This window comes from Ahaetulla prasina, chromosome 3, assembly GCF_028640845.1.
Source record: "Ahaetulla prasina isolate Xishuangbanna chromosome 3, ASM2864084v1, whole genome shotgun sequence".
In the NCBI taxonomy this organism is placed as follows: domain Eukaryota; kingdom Metazoa; phylum Chordata; class Lepidosauria; order Squamata; family Colubridae; genus Ahaetulla; species Ahaetulla prasina.
The window spans coordinates 61,437,986-61,457,601 of record NC_080541.1 but is presented as its reverse complement, the minus strand read 5'-3'; the positions used below and the strand labels follow the sequence as shown (position 1 = coordinate 61,457,601).

The following is a 19,616-nucleotide window of genomic DNA, read 5'->3' as shown; positions in this document are numbered from 1 at the left end:
AATCTAATGTGATACTCCAATTTAAAGGTAGATTATCTGAGAAAAATAGGCTTGGGCTATATTTATTTATTTATTTATTTATTTATTTAAACTTTTATACCGCCCTTCTCCCGAAGGACTCAGGCCACAAAATAAAAACAATAAAATATACAAAGTTAAAATATCAATTTAAAATACATATTCGATAATGGCCAAATTAAAACCGTCAATTGACCCAACCTAAAAATACCCCATATAAAATTACAAAATTAAAATTTAAAAAATTTAAAAAATTTAAAAATCAGGCCATTCCCGCTTGGATAAATAAATAAGTTTTTAATTCCCGGCGAAAGGTCCGAAGGTCAGATATTTGGCGCAAACCGGGGGGAAGTTCGTTCCAGAGGGTAGGAGCTCCAACAGAGAAGGCCCTTCCCCTGGGGGCCGCCAGCCGACATTGCTTGGCGGACAGCACCCTGAGAAGGCCCTCTCTGTGAGAGCGTACGGGTTGATGGGAGGCATAAGGTAACAGCAGGCGGTCCCGTAAGTATATTAGTTCTGTCCCGTAAGTTCATATTAGTTCTGTCAATATGAATCATCATAATAGAGGGTAGCAGAGCCATCAGCCCCATGCCCTTATTTATATATAGGTTTGTCTGCTCATATAAACAATTCTTTTAGCATATTATATAGTGAATGGATGCATATGTATAAGATGTATTGAATTATTTCTGCCTTACTATACAAAGGGCCAGAGGTGGGCATCACATACTGTAACAACTGTTTCGCCCAGAACTGAAAATGTGAGCACGCGGCATCAAAAAAAACGCAATTATATAGGACAGGATAGCACCAGGGTGGGTGGGCCCAGCCGCTGTTCAGAACTACCGGTTCACCTGAACCAGTCCGAACTGGCAGCAGCCCACCAACCGCATAGGGCTCTCAAAACAGGACTTTCTACTCAGAGACCAGTATCGGAAGAGTGCATGTGCATGGACACAGCTTGACTATCAAATAGCTTAAAATATATATTAGATGCATCCATGATGAGAAATACTCAATATGAACAAATTAGGGCTGCAGCGCTAAAGCTGTGATGAGGCCGAAACTTAATCATAATCCCATACATAAAATATGTATATATTTTATATATTTGATTAGATGGGTGATACAAACAAAAAGAAATAATATCCCATTACCATGGTTTTTGGTTAGGCAGAATGCACTTACTGGAATGTCAGCAAAATGAAATGGCAACATAGCTGTTGCCCAGGAAACTGGGCCAGTGCCAACATTCCTACCTTATGCTGAAGAAACAGTTTTCTTTGTGTTCTGACCGCTGCTTGGCATTTTCCAAGAAGTTCCATTCTGCAACTCTGCTGAACAGAAACTTTTTTTTCAATAAAACTAAATGCAGGAAGAGTGCAGTTCTATTTCCTCTGTTCTACATGTTCTTGTAGTAGATCCTGAAGTGATCCAGCATAATTCTGAGTTGTACAGCAAGGTTAACACAGTAGCAGTATATTCGTGTTCAAAGAACAACACTGATAAGGGTTGCAACCTCTTCTTACTTTTCCATCATTATTGCATCAATGGATCATATCCCAGCTGACCTATTTAGGATGACTCATTTTCATTTGAGGACTGAGACTCAGCAAGGTCTACACCAGGCTGAAGTGAGAGTTTCAGGCAACATTTGCCAATAAACTCGCTCAAGTCTTAACTCCTGATGGGCAGGAACAATAGAGTTAGCAGAGGAAGAGTCTTGTGATGTAATCTGGAACTCATTCTATCCTGTAAGTAAATGTGGTACCAGGCCACATTTGGTACCAGGCAGAATGAACACATGAGTCACAAGCCATGCTTCTTCAGAATTTGGGGGCATGACTGCCTGGATCAGAGAGTGATCAATATGGGTGGGGATGGTACCACTGACTTTCAAAGAGATGGTGGTATGCCTCTCCTGAAGAGATCATCCCTGGCTGGACCTGGCTATGTTAGACCAGCCTCCGCAACTCCTTTTTGTGGAAGATATAGGGAATGTTAGTGCTCCTATTGAAAAAAATCCCAGAGAAACAAATTATCTGGATTCTTTCCAAATTCTGGGATCAGGTCTAGGTTTGAAATAGAATCACATTGGCTGCACTGTTGTATGACTTCACTAGATATCCCGGTAACATTCAATACTCTCAATCTCTGGGCTGTCTATGAGGGTTAGGAGATGCAGATATTGTTGTACAGTGAGTCTGCTTTTTCCTAAATGTGTGGTTCCAGCGGGTGATAGTGAGGAAGAAAGATCTATTGACCATTGCAATGTGGTATGCCGCAAAATTCTCCTATTTCTCTTGCTGTCCAACACCCATGTGATATTGTTTGGTGAAACCATCTACCAAACCAGGATGAGACATCATCAATATGCCAATGATATCCAAATACTTTCTTTATTTTTACCTCAAAGATGCTTTTTCAAACGGCAACTGGACTGTTTTTATCTTTGAGGAAGAACAAGAAGAAGATATTTCACTTCTAATCCAAGAAGCTTCATCAGTTCTGGCAGGATGATGTGGGTGATGGAAGGATTAATTCTGACTGGATGAAGGGACAGACTGGAAGGATCATATTTCTTTACAATCATCTGGTTCTCCCTGAGAGCTCTTGAGGGCAATGGGGGCTTATCTGTGCCCTCAGGATTACCATCAATTGCAAATGGGGGTAGAATATTCTTGCAACTTCTTGCCAGCCCACTGAGTACCATGTGCTCCTCCCCACCCTAGCATGGATCACTTACCTATCTTTGGAGTATCTCCAGAGCTCAAGATGTTGAGGCAGGAAAGGAGAACAGGATAGGCCATGTGGCAAAAAAGTGACCGTCTTTTTCTCAGACACAGAGCTGTTTTCCTTAGATCGCAGGTGCAGTGCCTGGTGGCTGCACTGACCTGGCCTGCTACAAGAGGCTCAGCCATTTCTGGCGATGAGGCCACTGATCTGGCTGTTTAAGACCTGTTGCTGGAAATATGCAGAGGGCACACGTGGCGCCACCCAGACTGGGACAAGACAAAGTCTGCAGAGACACAATAGATATCACGTTCTTATGCTTCTGTCCTCCATGCAAAAACCCTGTTCCAAAGAAGACAGAAGCATGTATACAAATGGGAGATCTAAGGAAAACATTTTTGTGTCTGAGAAAAAGATGGGCACTTTTATGCCATGTGGCCCAACCTATTGTCCTTTCCTACCCCGACATCTTGAGCTCTGGAGATCTTCCAAGGTAAGTGAGCGATCAGTGATAGAGTGGTGAGGAGAAGACCAAGCAACTGTGAGACCTAAGGAGTGGGAAGCAGAACATGAGATATCTCAGTGGGTGTGGGGAGGCCTTGGGTGGCCAGAGGCAGGTATCTTGTTCCTGCATTAGGCCCCCTGTAATCTTCCCGACCACGAGGAATCCATGTTCACTTAATGACCTACACATTCCAGAAGAGGAGGAATGGGGCTCATTCATTTAACATGGTTCAGTTAATGTTACAACCAACATCCATAGCTGAGGCTGAGTTGAAAAAAACTGAGGAACGTCACCAGGGAGGCAGAACCTCAGAAGTTTTCAACTCAGTCCATAGAGCTAGAGCCTAGAATAACCCACCCGGGCACCTCCCATTGCCACACTATGGAGAAGAGCAGATTCCTTTATGGCAGTAACTCAAGGACTACCTGTATAAAAAGGGAAGTCAGAAATCTGTATAAAAGGGGAGAAATTAATTGTTTTAAAATTATGATTTCTTTTTTCATTCCTTTTTTATTTTTCAGGTATTTTAACTTTTATTAAATGTTAAACCAACACACACACAGAGTCACAAATAATAAACAGAGACCAAAATTTTGGTCACATAACTATTAATCTGATATGATATGCAATGGTCCTTTTTTATCTTAAACTTAATGTTGGATGAAAAGTTAAATAATTTTTCGCTTGCAATATTACTATCCTAAAATTATATTGATGAATATTTATAGTTTTTTCTTATTTTCAGTACTTTAAACTTTCTAAATACCGTATATACTCGAGTATAAGCCGAGTTTTTCAGCACGTTTTTTGTGCTGAAAAACTTCCCCTCGGCTTATACTCGGGTCTATACGGCTTATACTCGAGTTTTGTTTTTTTTTTAAAGCTCCTCGGCTTATACTCGAGTATATACGGCTTATACTCGAGGTTTTTTTTTTTCTTTTTTTCACATTTTACCGGACGGAAGCCCTGCCGGTGCAGTGAGAGGGCGGGGCGGGGGAGCCGCCAGCCTTCTCAGCTGAGGGAGGGAGGGTTTCCCCAACCGGTAGGTGCCTCATTTCCCACCCTCGGCTTATACTCGAGTCCCCAGTTTACCCCAGTTTTTGGGGTAAAATTGGGGACCTCGGCTTATACTCGGATCGGCTTATATTCGAGTATATACGGTAATAGAATGTTCATATTTATAATTTTTATACAAATATTGTTGCATTGAAATCTTCATTGAAATTATACAGTATATCAAGATTTATAAAATTACAAAAGGGGAAAAAACAATTGCTACAAAGTAAGAATTTATGCATCATCTCCCTTATATGGAATGCACTATTTGATCAAAACTCATGAAATCTCATGGTAAGTGTATGTCATGATATGGTAATCCATTTAAAATATTACAGCACTGTATATTGGCTGTTTATCTTGGCTATATAGTTCAACAACGCTGTTCAATGGAATGTATGAGTAAGAATGTTTCCAGCTGGTAGTGCAAGTCCACAGAAATTGTTTTACTGTTGAAGAATAAAAGCTTTCCAGGAAGCTGCAGTATTTTTTTTCTCACCAAGTAGAAACCCAGTCCTTAAGCCCCAGCTATTTGACAGTATTACTATGAAAACTGAGTGAGGAGGAAAAAAATACGATTACTTTATATTTAGTTGAAGAAAGAAAGAATATCAGGTTTCAGAAATTTAAAACCTAATTCCAAGTGGGTCAACATGGATGGCCTCAGTTTTCCATTTGAACAAGAGAAACTCATTTTCCTGATATCACAAGTATTTTCCTGGGGGAAAAATGCTATAGAATCTATAAAAGAATGACAAATTATGTGTGTTTTTAATGTGTTAACTACATTTGGTGTTAAGAGAACCATTAGCACATAATTCTGACACCAAGAACTAATCTTTCTGTTCCAAATAGTTTGACACAAGGTTATTTTATTTTTTTGATATGTTTAAAATTTTTTGCCTCTATCTACAAAAAGAGTTATCAGATCAAAAATTTAGATTTTTTTAAAATAAACATTTCATATAAAAATATTATATTCTGAAAATGTATTATATGTATCTGATTACTAATGGTTACTTCAGATAATTCATTGTTTTACCATTGATATATATATTGTTGGGAACAATACCTGAGCAAATGCCTTCTTTTCTTTATGAATATCCCTGCTTCCTCTTCTCTTCAGTGAGTTCTGAAAGAACAGAGAATGTATAATGAACACATTTTAAGAATGCACACAAGAGTCCAAAAATAGTAATGTCACGTTTTTTGACACTGTCATATCAATAATTAACTGCATGGCAGTCATTAATAAAAAATGTATGCATTTTAGATTTTGCTTGAAGCTTTAGATCAGGACTGTCAAATTCCCAGCCCATGGGCTGGATGTCTCATATGCTGGCCACACCCACGCCCAGTTTAGCGAAGGGGAAAAAAGTCCCGATACGTCACGTGTAGAGGTGGGCTCCAGCTGGTTTGGCCAAACCTGTTGTTAAATTTTTTGTGTGGCTGGAGAACCAGCTAATTGCACCACTGGCTGACCCCGCCCGCCCCATCCCTCCCAGTCCCTTCTTATCTTGCCTCACCAGCCTTGGCTGTGGCATAGCAGCTGCTGTTCTCTGGCTCCCTCGCTCCCTCGCTTGCCTCAACCATGTGGCCCCTGCGGCCCAGCCCACTTGCCTGCATTCGCACCGGCCTCCCATGTGGCCCAGCTACCTGCCAAGCCTTCCTTTGCCATTCTCCACTGCCTCCACATGGCCCAGTTACCTCCGGTCTGGTGAGCCTTCCTTTGCCTGTTTGTCGGCGTGAACAGCCTGTTACAGGGCCTTTCTAGGGCTTCCCAGCCTATTACAGGCTGAAATGGATGGTCCCTGGGCCTGATTCACTCATCTGGGCCCCATCCAGGCCTTCCTAGGGCTCCCCAGCCTCTTACAGGCTGAAATGGAGGGTCCTTGGCTCCCCTCCACCCTTCTCAATGCATTTCCCATGGCTTTATTGTACTTACTTTTTGAAGAGCTGCAGAAGAGACTGAGCCACAAGGCAGAGAAGCCGGTTTCTGTTTTATTCAGAAGCTGGTGAAGCTGTAAGAACGTGAGAAAACAGCTTTCCCCATCTGAATAAAAGCTTCTCTGCCATGAGTGCCTGCAGGCTTGATTTTTACCCAGTCTGGTCAGGCTTAATTTCGGCCCAGTCTGCATTCTGCTGACTGGCTAGTTCGAATGAGCAGCTTCAGGGATTGGGGCACAGCAACCAATCAACGAGGGCCTTGCAGTTGAGCCCAATGAGACAAAGGACACAACCTCCCCTTTTATTGGCTGCTGCTATTGCTGCCTATATCCCTGAAGCAGGAAGCTGCTCTGGCCCAGTCCAGATCTAGGCTTGCTGGCCCCATGGCTCCAGCTGAAGTCTTTTACTCAGACGCTGATGAAAATGTTTTCCTTAAATTTCACATTCTTACAGCTTCACCATCATCTGGATAAAACACTCTAGCTTCTCTGCCAGTGGGTCAGCCTCTTCTGGACCTTTGGAGATCTTCAAGAAAATAAGATCTTCAAAAATTAAGTAATAAAATAGCAATAGCAAAAGAACTTATATTCCACTTCACAGTGCTTTTACAGCCCTCTCTAAGCAGTTTACAGAGTCAGCATATTGTCCCCAACAATCTGGGTCCTCATTTTACCCACCTCAGAAGGATGGAAGGCTGAGTCAACCTTGAGCCTGGTGGAATTTCAACTGCTGAACTGCAGCTAGCAGTCAGCTGAAGTAGCCTGCAGTACTGTACTCTAACCACAGTGCCACCTCAGCTCTAAATGTCATGATTAATATTTCCATTATTTTCAATAGGAAGTAAAGGTAATGGTTAGCATGAATGTAACCTATTAAGATTATGTTTAAAAATATAAAAGAACTATATGTTAAAAATATCCCTGATTTGCAACTAAATCACTTATGTCCATCCTTTGATTTTTGTAGCAAATTGTACATTTTTGTTTTGATAACAGCAAAGTGAATATTCATTGAGAATCAATCTTTTTCTTCAGAATAGTTCTTCTCTCACCATCCTCTAAAGCTCTACTCCTTAACTGATTTTTCTAAATAATTTGTCTTTTTAGTACAACATAAAGGAAGCAGAAAAAAAGGCACCAGAATTCTTAAGGGAGCAAAATCCCTACAGCTATATAGAGACTCTACAGTGGTCTCTAAAGTGGTCATTACCACAGTAAAAAGCTAGTACAATGACTTTAAAATACAGCTATTACTATTTCCAAATATATATATACTGGTACTTGCTAAAATTTTAGAAGGTACCTATGTTAACAGATAACTGCTTCCATTAGCAGAAGAACAGTATAGGGGGGAATAATCACAAATCCAGCAAGTTTTTATATTTGCTTGAGAGTTTGTGAAAAACCTTTTGCTAACGTTAGAATATGACTTTACTGAACAACTAATGTAGTTTTGTCTTCTTGTAGTTCTTGAAATCTATGTCACAGAATTCAATGTTTCAAAAATATTCATATCATTTTAGCCATTTTTGACATAAGATTGCCAGATTTAAAAATTCTGAGTGTTTAAACCATTTCATGGAAAAGTCTTTTTATAATGCTACTATCAAGCATTATACATACATTAGGATTGTCAAATTTCTTGTTTCTGATCAGATTGCATTTCACAATGCTTCAAGTGTATAAATGGCTTATTTAACAGAATAGATATCAGTAAAAATTATACCTTTATAGCAAAAAAAAAAAAAAGTAAATCCATGGGAAATGGAGTGGGGAGCACTAAGTGGAATCTGAGATGCTAGCAAAGCAGGCCCAGTCTGTGGACACCCAGTGGATGGGAAGGGGGAAGCAATTGTGGGGACCCCAGGGGAGCATGAAATATCTCAGTGGATTGGGGGAGGCCTTGGATGGTCTGCTCCAGCACTAGGCCCCACATGCTGTTCTCCAGTCTGAGATACCTCATGTGCATTTAAAGACCTGCACATTTGATTAACAAATGCATTGGGGAAAGCAGGGAGTGATCACGTTCATTTAACATGATTAATCAAACGAATCCTCAGGTTACAAATGTAATTGGCAGGTTCTATTGCATTTGTAACTGGAGGATTACCTGTATTATGAGAGTGAGTGAGGGTCTCAAGGAAGTCCTGCCTTAGCACCACATGAGTCCTGTGTAACGCCCAGCCTGGCCATGCCCACCCAGTCACATGCCCACCCAGCCATGCCCACCCAGCCAGTCATTCGGGCAGAGAACCAGTTGTTAAAAAATTTGCAGCCCATCACTGCTGACATGATGCCGATGTGAGTTTGACATCCCTGCATTAGGTCATAATAACAAAAACAGATATAATCTTTATCCCAGAGAAAATATAGATGGAAAAACCATGTATTTCTAGAGATCTTACGAAGAAAATGAAGCAAATTTGAATGTACTAGTATCCAACTTTTATAATTCATAATTTATGAATTTATAAGTTTTTTTTAAAGAGAAATGAAAGAAAGAAGCATATGAAGTAAGCCTTCTGAAGGATTCAGGAGTGGAACAGATGGGCTGATCTTACTTGCACCCACCCCCCATCCCTTCCTTCATCATTTTACCTAATGCATTCAATCTAATTCATTGAGTAGTTGCCATTTGCTTATTCTCCAGTCTGACAGGCTCCAGGGCTGCCTGGCTCCATTCTGTCTGATAAGGCTATGAAATACCTGATGCCTTTTCCCAGTATTTATATATATATATATATATATGAACATGGATAGTCTGCATTTTTTTTTTGCATTGAAACGTAAAGCTGACTGAGAACTAAACTGACACTTTCATTGCTTCAACCATACTTCCAATATCGAAGCAATAAAATTTCCATCATGTATTAAAAAAAAAGGTATTAAAAGGGGTCTTCATCCTTGAATAGTTTTGGAATCACTGGATTAGAGGCAACTATGCTCACTAGTACATGTCGTATGTTTGGAAATTCAACACAATCAACTAAAATGTTGTTACTTCCTATTTAATTAAATTATCATTTCAATTACTCAGAATGCTGAAGATTATAATTTATCTGCTTTTAACAGCTCTAATCAGCTTTTTACTGGTTATACATATGTAGGGTAACATAAGCTTGAATTATTATATGATTTATTTCTTCATATTCCAAATGAAATCTGCTTTAAAGCACATTGTGATTTGTAACTACTTATATAGTTACTCCTTGGATAACAACTATTCATTCAGTTAATGTTTGAAGTTAGGGTTGTTGAGTGTTCTTGAAGTTCCAACTGTTCAAAACTTACCATCACGTAATTGTGATGCTCAGCAATCAACGCTTACTTAACAATGATTGTAGCGACTTCCGGGTGGCTCCGCTTCGTTAATGGCGGGCTATCTCAGACCGCCAGTTCCGTGTGATTCTGTAGAGCCGCTTAGACAGCGTTAACCTGCTGTCAAGCGACTTGGAAATCTCTTCCCTCGGGCAAAGAGGGGGAGGTGAGCATTCGGGCTGAAGTAGAGCCCCCAAGAAAGCACCAGGAAGGTTCCTGGTGGCTTGATGGGAATGCTCCTTCTATAGCCCAAAAAAAAGCTCCAGAATCCAGAACGCTTCTGCCAAATGGCAGAACAAAACGCAGCATCCATCTCCGCGACTGAAATGGATTACTGAAGGACTCTAACGCGGACAGAGCTGAAAACTGGAGCGTTAGCATTTGATTGTAACAAGATTTTAACTCCCTGATAGAGAATGTATTCGTAGTCAAGACTGGAGATGATGAAAGGAAATGGCGTTTTGTAGTATTGCAAGTAAATGGCGTTTTGTGTATTGGAAGTGAAAGTTAAGGAAATGCTTATTACAATTGCTGGCGTGGAACCTTTAAGAAGAATATAACAAGATATTTTTTTAAATGGAATTTTTATTTTTTATCCTTTTTTATCTTTTTATTACAGTGTTTAAGAAGAAAAGTTTATTGAATTTTTCTTTTTTCTTTTTCTTTTTTTTCTTTCCTTCTTCTTGGTATTACTTAGTTTAAAAATGGCTTTCAAGCAAAGAGATTTAACTACTTCTAAAATAATGGAAATTTCCTCACTTCAGATACAGAAATTGAAAGAAGATATTAAAGATGGCTTAAGGAATTTTTTACAGGAGCTTATGGAGGTTCATCTTTCAGAAATAGATCAAAAATTTGATGAAATGGAGAAAGAAATATTGGATTTTAAAGATATGGTGGAAGAACAGAGGAGGAAGATGAAAAAATTAAAGGAATCAATTAACCCATTATTGCTATCTAGTATTCAAACAGAGGAAAGACTGGAAGAAATTAACCAAATTAATTTAGATTTGCAAAGGAAAATAGATGAAGTTCAAATTAATTTGAATTTAGAAAATAAAATAGATGATATTCAGGTTAAGGTAGATAGGGCAGATGAAGAAAGGGTTATATTACAATATAAATTAATGGAATATGCTATAAGGGTGAGAGGATTAAAAGAATGTAAGGAAGAAAATTTGAAAGAGATTTTTATTCAGGCCTTTGCTCAGATAGATGGAGTGGAACCAGAAGATTTTGAAGTTAATATTGAAAAAATTTATCGTGTTAATTCTTGGTTGGCAAGGCAGAAGTGTTTACCGAGAGATGTGGTTATTTATTTTACAAATAAGAAGATTAGGTATGGAATTTTGCAAGCATTTTATAAAAATAAATTTCAAATACTAGGACAAGATATAATAATGATGAAGGAAATTCCTCCTAAAATGTTAAGAAAGAGAAAAGAATTTGCCTTTTTAGTGGATGAGCTTAAGAAACATCAGATATATTTTAGATGGGAGATTCCAGCTGGCTTAACAGTGAATTATAAAGGAAGAAAGTATTTTCTTAATACAGTTTTTAAAGCACGAGATTTCTACACTAATGTATTAAAGATTGGGAACCCTTTATCGATAGATGTTAAGTTGAATGGTGAATAGATGGTGGAAAATGTATAAGATAGAAGATAAGGGGAGTGAGAATGTTTAATTTTATTATATATGATTATGGTTAATTTTTGTAAATGATTTATTTTGGATATAAATGTGTAATTTTAGGGGTACTATTTGATATATTTGAAGTGTAAAGGAATAGGAAGATAGAATATTGTTTAATTTTGGAGGATAGATAGTAAAATTTAATTTGGATTAAATATTATATTTGAGAGATGGATGTACTGTTGTTATATGGTTAACTAGAATTTAATTGTTATAACTGATATATTTTGGATAAGTTATAGGTGTAATTTTAATAATGTTATTTGATATAAGTAAGGTAAAGTGAAGATTTTAATTATTACAATTGATATATTGTGGAGATAATATAGGATTAACAATAATATTTGTAATCTGATTTGATTTATGTAAATGATACCAAAGATATGAAAAGATGGATTATTGTTTATCTTTGGAGGTTGGACAGTAAAATTTAAGAAATTAAGTTGGAAATATGAACTATTCTTGCGAGACTGCTTAAGGAAGAAAGACATTTCAGAAGAATCCTTGGTGAATATTGGAAGATGGAACGTTGTTTTGGTACTGATTGATGAAGGTTGGATATTAAAAACTATGTACTTTAATGAAGAACAAATACGAACTCAATTGGAAATTTCTGAGATCAGGGAGTTGAGGTTTTAAGGAGTGACTATGGATTATGATTTGTGTTATATTTTAATTTTAGACTGTTAGTTTTATACCCTGTATTCGGTTCTGGGAAGTCCCGGGGGCTGGGGGGAGGGAGGGTAAGGGAGGGGGAGGGGGGATGAGGTAGAAAATGGATTGATGGTTAATGTACAGAGATGATTGAAGATGTATAATCAATGTAAGATCGGAGTTGCCTGGCTACCATTTCAGAATGATGGGAAGGAAGGAAGTAGAAAAGAGAAGGAGGTAGGAAAGAGAAGAGGAGGAAGAGGAAAGGAAGGAAGAGGGATAGAAGAGGGAGAAGAAAGGAATAGGGAGGAGAGGTTGTAGATAAGAGAAGGGGAGGAGGGTCGTGGAAAGTAGAAGAAGGTAGAGAAGGGAAGAGAGTTAAAGGAAGGGGGTGGTGACCGGGCAGGTCCGATTAATTGTATATGATGGTACATTAAATATGTTATTGGATATGAATGTTAAAATAAAACTTTTTATTAAAAAAAAAACAATGATTGTAGCATCCTGTGGTCATGTGATCACAATTCCCAAACTTCCTCTCTGACTTCCCACAAGCAAAGTCAATGGGGAAGCCAGCAGGTAAGCAGCAAAGTCAATGAGGAAGTCAATCTTCCCCAACCTTACACCCTCCCTGAGCACCACTGTGCTTCACTTATCTGCCTGCTCGTGACCCACCTAGAACTTTCATCTTCCTGCTGGTTTCCTTACTGAGTTTGACTGTCAGAAAGCAGCAGGAAGTTGTGAGAGGACATGTTTGTTTAATGATCCACAATCCTCACTTAATGATGCAATGGGGACTGCAAGGGTTGCCATTGCTAAGCAATGCAGTCATGGGACTGGATGAGATCAAAGACCTAATATCTAATTATCAAGAGTTATCAAATCTTTATTTTATTCTCACAATCAACTAGGGTGGAAAAATAATTGTGGTCAAGGGGACACACCTACTTTGTTTCCCTCCTGGGAAAACAGTTTGTTTTGGGTGGGGCCTTTATATTTATTAGCAAGATTTCTTTTGAGATTTTGAAGATTGTTTTCTAAAACTGTGTTATGCTTATTTCAGAGTTTCTCCTGCAGTTTTAACAGTTTTACACTGTTTCCCATCTGAAAGCACTTATGCCAGCAATTCTTAGCAGCCATACCCAGAGGTAACTATATGGACTTACATACGTAAGATTCAGCTTCTTCATTTTTGTAAATAATGAAATGCCTATGGAAGTCGACATACCTATACAGATTTTCAACAAACTTTCCCTTTCCCCAGCAAATGGAATTCAATGGATTCTACATTGAACTGTTTATTTCCAACTCTCAATTGAATATGCAGGCCATCTAAAAATGGAATTAGATGTTGAGTCTCCTCATATTTGTGATCGGTATAACAGACTAGGTTTTTGTGCAAATTTTAATAGCAAAATCAGTAATAATATGTTCATCCATTTTCTTTTGGCCTAAAGGATGGAAAATGCATTAGTATAATAATTAAATTCTGATAAAGTCCAGAATCACATAGCACATATTTCTACTTATTCTTGTCCAATGACTACATTATTATAATTAAGCCCACATTAATCCACTGAAGTTGGAGGCCTCTTCACTGAAGGTTATGAGCCTTAATCTACCATGCTGGTATAATACAATTTGGTAGATGGATGTTTTTTGATTTCCCTGTACAGAGCTGAAAAAAGCACACTCAACTGCTTTGTCTAAGAGAGAACTAGAACTTAGGCATCCCTGTTTGTCATCCTTAATCACCATGCCATGTTGGCTCAATGTCTGCATTACTAGTCTATAAATTTTATTCTTTTAATAATCTATATAACCAACTGTTGAATCATTGAAATGATGCCAAGAAAAAGAGCTACAGCCATAGGACAAAACTATGTCTCAATATTGATATAGACAGGAAATGTGTCATACTGAGTAATACTCTCTTGTCAGATGAAGCACTTGTTAACAAATGACTCCTCTAATACAGAACCTTTTCTTTCAATTCCAACTTTTTAGGCATTCTTATTTTACGCCTTTGCTTTAATTTCACATATCAAAGGAAAATAACAAAATCCACAAACTATTGTGGATCATTAATTAGCTTTCAAAGAATTGTCTGGTTCCAAAATTTGGTGTAGCTGCACTATCAAGTTAACTTCCTTGATGCTTCTACTCCTTTGATATTTCCCAAAGCAGAGCTACAATTTCATTAAAGACAATCATATGAGCCATGGCCTTCAACTGACCCTTAATACCCTTTAAAAAAAGACTCAACTGCCTACTGACAATTCATTGCAGTGAAATAAGAAAAGCAGGCTGAAATCCAGATCCACCATGCTTATATATAAAACAGATTGTAGCATACAAAATTGGAAACAGTTACAACAACATTTAATAAAATCTTTACCTAAGAATAAATTGGCTTCTATCAAGGAAGTCGGCATTAGTGATATTACAAACATTATTAACAGAAGCATCTTATACAATTTGGGAGGGGAGGTCAAAATCCCACTAACATCAATGAGAGTTGGGAGGAAAAGTATAAGCATTCAGTTTTTTAAGAAATTATTTCAGCATATAGAATGATGACCTAGCTTATTAATTTGAGTAGCCATTAATATATATTCAGTATTTTATAATTATTCTTGATTAACAATTTTATAAATTTGATAATATTTACTAGCATAGTTAATTGTTCTGGTCAACTGTTTTATACATATTTTATATTGATTTTCTCAATAGCTATATTTAAAGAGATCAGTCATGAAATTCAGAGAAATCTAGGTACAATTATTTAAAATTGTTAAAATTCTTTCAATAAAATAGCATTTTTTGTCCACACAATTTTGTACAAAGTCAGCCAATGAGTTTCACAGCTGAACAGAGATTTGAGCATGGTATATATATTCTTTACCTTCAAACATTATTTGGACACCAATTTGCCATTTTTCTCTAATAACACTTTAAGTAGCAAATTGCAGACTGAAAGCATATGTGTTTATTCAGAAGCTTTGTTTATTTTATCATTATAGACTGTAACTTTGATTACATTTAGTCATATAATATTTGCAGTTCAAATATTAATGTTCCAGTAATGCAAATATATACATACTTGGGTTTTTTTATTCAAAGAAACCAAACACTTCTAACTGTGCTGGCACATTAAGACAAAACAATATATTGTTAATGCAAAACAATGTATCATAAAAACAGAAAAGACAGAGTTCTAAAATAAAAATGAAAACATAAAAACAGGCTAATTCATTTTCAAAGTATCTATATTCAGTGTAAACCTATGAATTAAAGTTTTAGATCTAAGTGCTATTGCCATTGCTATCTATAGACAATAGTTCAGCTTTTCCAGACTGACATAACTGCTTCTTGCTATGTAATATTAGAAATTCTAAGAGGGGGAATAAACCATTATAATCCTCTTTGCAGAGGACATGTCTCAGATAATCTTTATAATCTACTTTTATTCATCTATCCATGTACTGCCTACAATAAGAAGAATATTATTTATTGCAACTCTACTTGCAGTACCTTGTTTGGCTATATTAATATTTGTCCAAATCTTATAGCAGAAATGAGCCAGAAATAGTTTCAATCTTCTACCAATTAAACTTAAAAGGGGTTTCTATATAAAAAATATGAATTCAAATAAAAGTGCAGAGTTCCATCTCTTCTAGAGATGTAAAACATGTTTGTCCTGTAGTCCCTAATGAGACATTCCTGGAAATGGAATAGGTGCAATAGTGGGGAAGAGGAGGAGAAGTCACATCCCATGAGGACTAACTGAAAACACAAAAGAACACAAAAATCTTGAATTTGGAACAGTATTTTTTTTCTCAGATGCATGTACTAGTTTAAAGCAAGCTAAAACGTTCAATAGCTGTCATTTTTAAAAAGGGAAAGGAGTAGTTAACTTGAATATTTTTAATAGTACAAAATTCTATATTAAACTGACAATATAAACTAAAATAAATAGATCTTTAATTTTATCAAAAAAACCAAATAATGGTGCTATTATGGGTAGCCAATAAAATAAACAAATAAATCCATACATACATACATACATACAGTACATAAATATTTTAATCACTAAGCCTGTGAATTAGATTTGATGTAAATTATATATGCTATTTTTTCTGGCACCATTCTGAGTTTTTTTTATAGTTCTCTGTACTCTGTCATCAATTTAACTGTTTCAGAGCTTTTTAGCATGTTTGTCCTAATTTCCAATCATAATGGTTAGGCTTCCTTATGATCATAATTCAATGATCACCTGTATATTATGCTTAAAACATACTGTACCTATTTTTCTGATCTAACAAAAGTTTCATATGCCTTTAATTATGTAAGAGGGTATATTGATAACCAAATTGCTTCTGACCATGAATGAGTTTCTCTGCTCAACACACAGGGATTACCAGATCAGGGTGTGATTCATACTGGAGAACAGCATGGGTTAAAGATTGTTTTAGCCTTTTCTATAGTTGTTTTAGCCTTTAACTAGAATTTTAGTCTCATACTCTACTGATAGAAAAGGATTTAATTTTTCAGTTGGCTCTTTTTTGGCAATACAAATAGTCACACTATGTTCGGTGGGTCAAAGATTAGAGTAGGGGAAAGAAAGATTAAGCACTCCTATGTTGGAGGACTTATACTGGCAACCAGTGGAAAAACAATCATGAACAAGAATGTGTTCAAGATACACAAACCTAAGCTAATGTATATTTTGGCAACAAAAACAGTTCAAGTAAATTAAACTAAAAGTCTTTTTTGAATCAAGCTTAGTTCCTGTTGGTCATATGAACAATATGTAGGGAATTTCAACAACAGCTGGACAGCAAATTCCCATTCCATTCTTCCAGGAACTTTATCCCCTATACTAATATTTTCAGGTAATCTCCTATCCTTCTGATCTACACAGCTTTTCCAGATCAGCCAAGGTTATCCAGATGCTGCCACTGAAATTAGCTAAAGTTCAGCCAAGATGAACCATGAGATTTCATTAGATTTGATCAAATAGTGCATTCCATATAAGGGAGAGGATGCATAAATTCTTACTTGGTAGCAATTGTTTTTTCCCCTTTTTGTAATTTTATAAATCTTGATACATTGTATAATTTGAATGCAGATTTCAATGCAACAATGAAGTATAGTGATTGGAGAAGTAGAGTATATAGAATGAGACAGGTTTAGGTGAAAAACAATTAGCTCAGTAGGTATCTTAGATGTAAAAGTTGGTTACCACATTGATAAATTCAAGAGGTCATTGTGTAAATAGCTAGTTGCAAATTCTTTATTGTTTCATTTGAAGTCTCAACCTGTTATACATGGAATATTGCTTTTAAATTAAAAATACTTTAGTCCATCTCAATAAATCACACAAAAAAGAACTTTATGAAAATTACAAGTGCAAAAAAAAGCACTTTTAATGTAGCAGCTATTGAAGAGGCTGACATTAGACAAACCACCATTTTTTTTGTAAAACCTACCTCCCACATATCACCTTGAAGAACTAGCTATAATCACTCCCTGATTCCAATTATACTTTTAGTCAGAACCATCACCTTTCTTTTGGTTGAATGTAACACAGACTTGTTTGTATGTTATGTATAGAGCTTTTTATCAGGTACGCCTGATCCGCCAGTTGCGCCCCTTCCTTGACCGGGATGCCTTATGCACAGTCACTCATGCTCTTGTTACCTCTCGCCTGGACTACTGCAATGCTCTCTACATGGGGCTCCCCTTGAAGAGCACCCGAAGGCTCCAGTTGGTTCAGAATGCAGCTGCGCGGGTGATAGAGGGAACCACTCGTGGCTCCCATGTAACACCACTCCTGCGCAAGCTGCACTGGCTGTCTGTGGTCTTTCGGATGCACTTCAAGGTGTTGGTTACCACCTTTAAAGCGCTCCATGGCTTAGGACCGGGTTACTTATGGGACCGCCTACTGCCACCATTTGCCTCCCACCGACCCGTGCACTCTCACAGAGAGGGACTCCTCAGGGTACCGTCAGCCAAACAATGTCGGCTGGTGGCCCCCAGGGGAAGGGCCTTCTCTGTGGGGGCTCCCACCCTCTGGAATGAACTTCCCCCAGGACTTTGTCAACTTCCTGACCTTCGGACCTTCCGCCGTGAGCTGAAGACGTATTTATTTATTTGCGCAGGACTGGCATAGAATTTTTAGAAGTTTTTATTATTTGGTTTTAAATTTTAAAGTGGGTTTTATTGTTCTAAATGCATTTTAATTTGGGGCCATATTTAATAAGTTTTTTAATTATTGATTTTATTCTGTATTTATTCATTGCGGTTTTAATTGGCTGTGAACTGCCCTGAGTCCTTCGGGAGAAGGGCGGTATAAAAATTTAATTAATAAATTAACTAATAAATAAATAAATATTAAGTGATCAGAGTCAAAGCCCCAGCTTCAGTTCTATCTACTTTTTTGTATTCTATCTAGATTAGAAGAAGCAATAGAAAAAGGAGGTATTTTATTCAATGCTTGAAGCACTTCTTGCTGCAATTGCTTTGAAATGCAAATGGAAGAATGATCCTTTGCATCTTAAATGTCACTCGTGTATATTTATTTCTGCTTTAGCAGTCTATAAAAGATAAACAGCTGTAGTGACTCAAGCATGAAAACTTTTTAAGAGTAGTCCTTAATGCTAAAACTGGCAATTTCATTTTACAAAGAAACCGGGAAATAGAGGAGTATTTTAAGACTAGAAAAATATTTTCAGAAAGAACAGACTATCTTTCTTTCTCAACAGGCCAGAGGCCTCACAGACAACTCTTATGGTTATATTTTAAAGGAATTACCAGGGATCTAATCATAGGTGCTTCATTTGTCATCTTGTTTGAGTGTCTCCTCTAAAAACCAATAAGTGCTAGAAATACCTACCCTCATATGCACCTAAAATGCATAACCAAATATAGTCTTATATATGGGTTAAATTATCAATGGTAAATGCTTTGCTATTTTAACTAACATTATATACTGTCTGTTATGACTTCTGATTTAAGCCAGAAGCTAGAGAAGGCCTCCAAATTTAATCCTTCCCTTTCAGACATTCTAACAGCGACATGGAAGAAATGAGCAGGATTTATATCTTGCCTACTTCCATGTCCTTCTGTGACACACTGAAAAGAAGCCTATCCATAATCTCTGTAAGAGCAGAGGATTTTCTTTATTCAATTAGCAGCCCTACTGCACCATTTCTGAAAGTCTGGAGAAAGATTCCATATAGCTGAACAAGAAAAGGCACACATATATAACTCTGACTAACAAGATTGATCATAACATTAAGTAGATTGAAGCAAAAGCACAATTTGAGGCGAGAGGTATCATATTTGTTATTTTACTATTTTTCATCACTAACATTTGCTAATTTATTTCAATATATATTTAAAATCTTGCATCATTACAAGATTTGACAGTTTTCCAGAAACCACATATGAGTACATACAAAGTAGTATGTGGAGTCACATTGGTGACACAGAACTGGAAAACACCATGAAGTGGCAAATATAGGCATCATAGTAACAAACCAGGAGCAGATTGTTCCTCTTAAACATGTATTTCCATTAATATTGTCTTTTCCCACAACAATTAAGGAATGCTCAAGATAATTTAGAATTTACCTATTTTAAAAGAAATGAAACTTCATATATTAAATACACAATAGTGAATCTTAC

The 19,616-nt window shown here is 37.0% G+C and overlaps 1 protein-coding gene across 2 annotated transcripts in view; it reads right to left on the bottom strand.

Moving 5' to 3' along the window:
- Positions 1 to 19,616, bottom strand: part of MTCL1 (microtubule crosslinking factor 1) — a 126,868-nt gene that overhangs the window by 51,879 nt on the left and 55,373 nt on the right. For both annotated transcript variants that reach the window (XM_058177438.1, XM_058177439.1), the window contains exon 4: positions 5,385 to 5,444. In XM_058177438.1, coding sequence (XP_058033421.1) covers positions 5,385 to 5,444 — 60 coding nt within the window. The remainder of the gene's footprint in view (positions 1 to 5,384; positions 5,445 to 19,616) is intronic.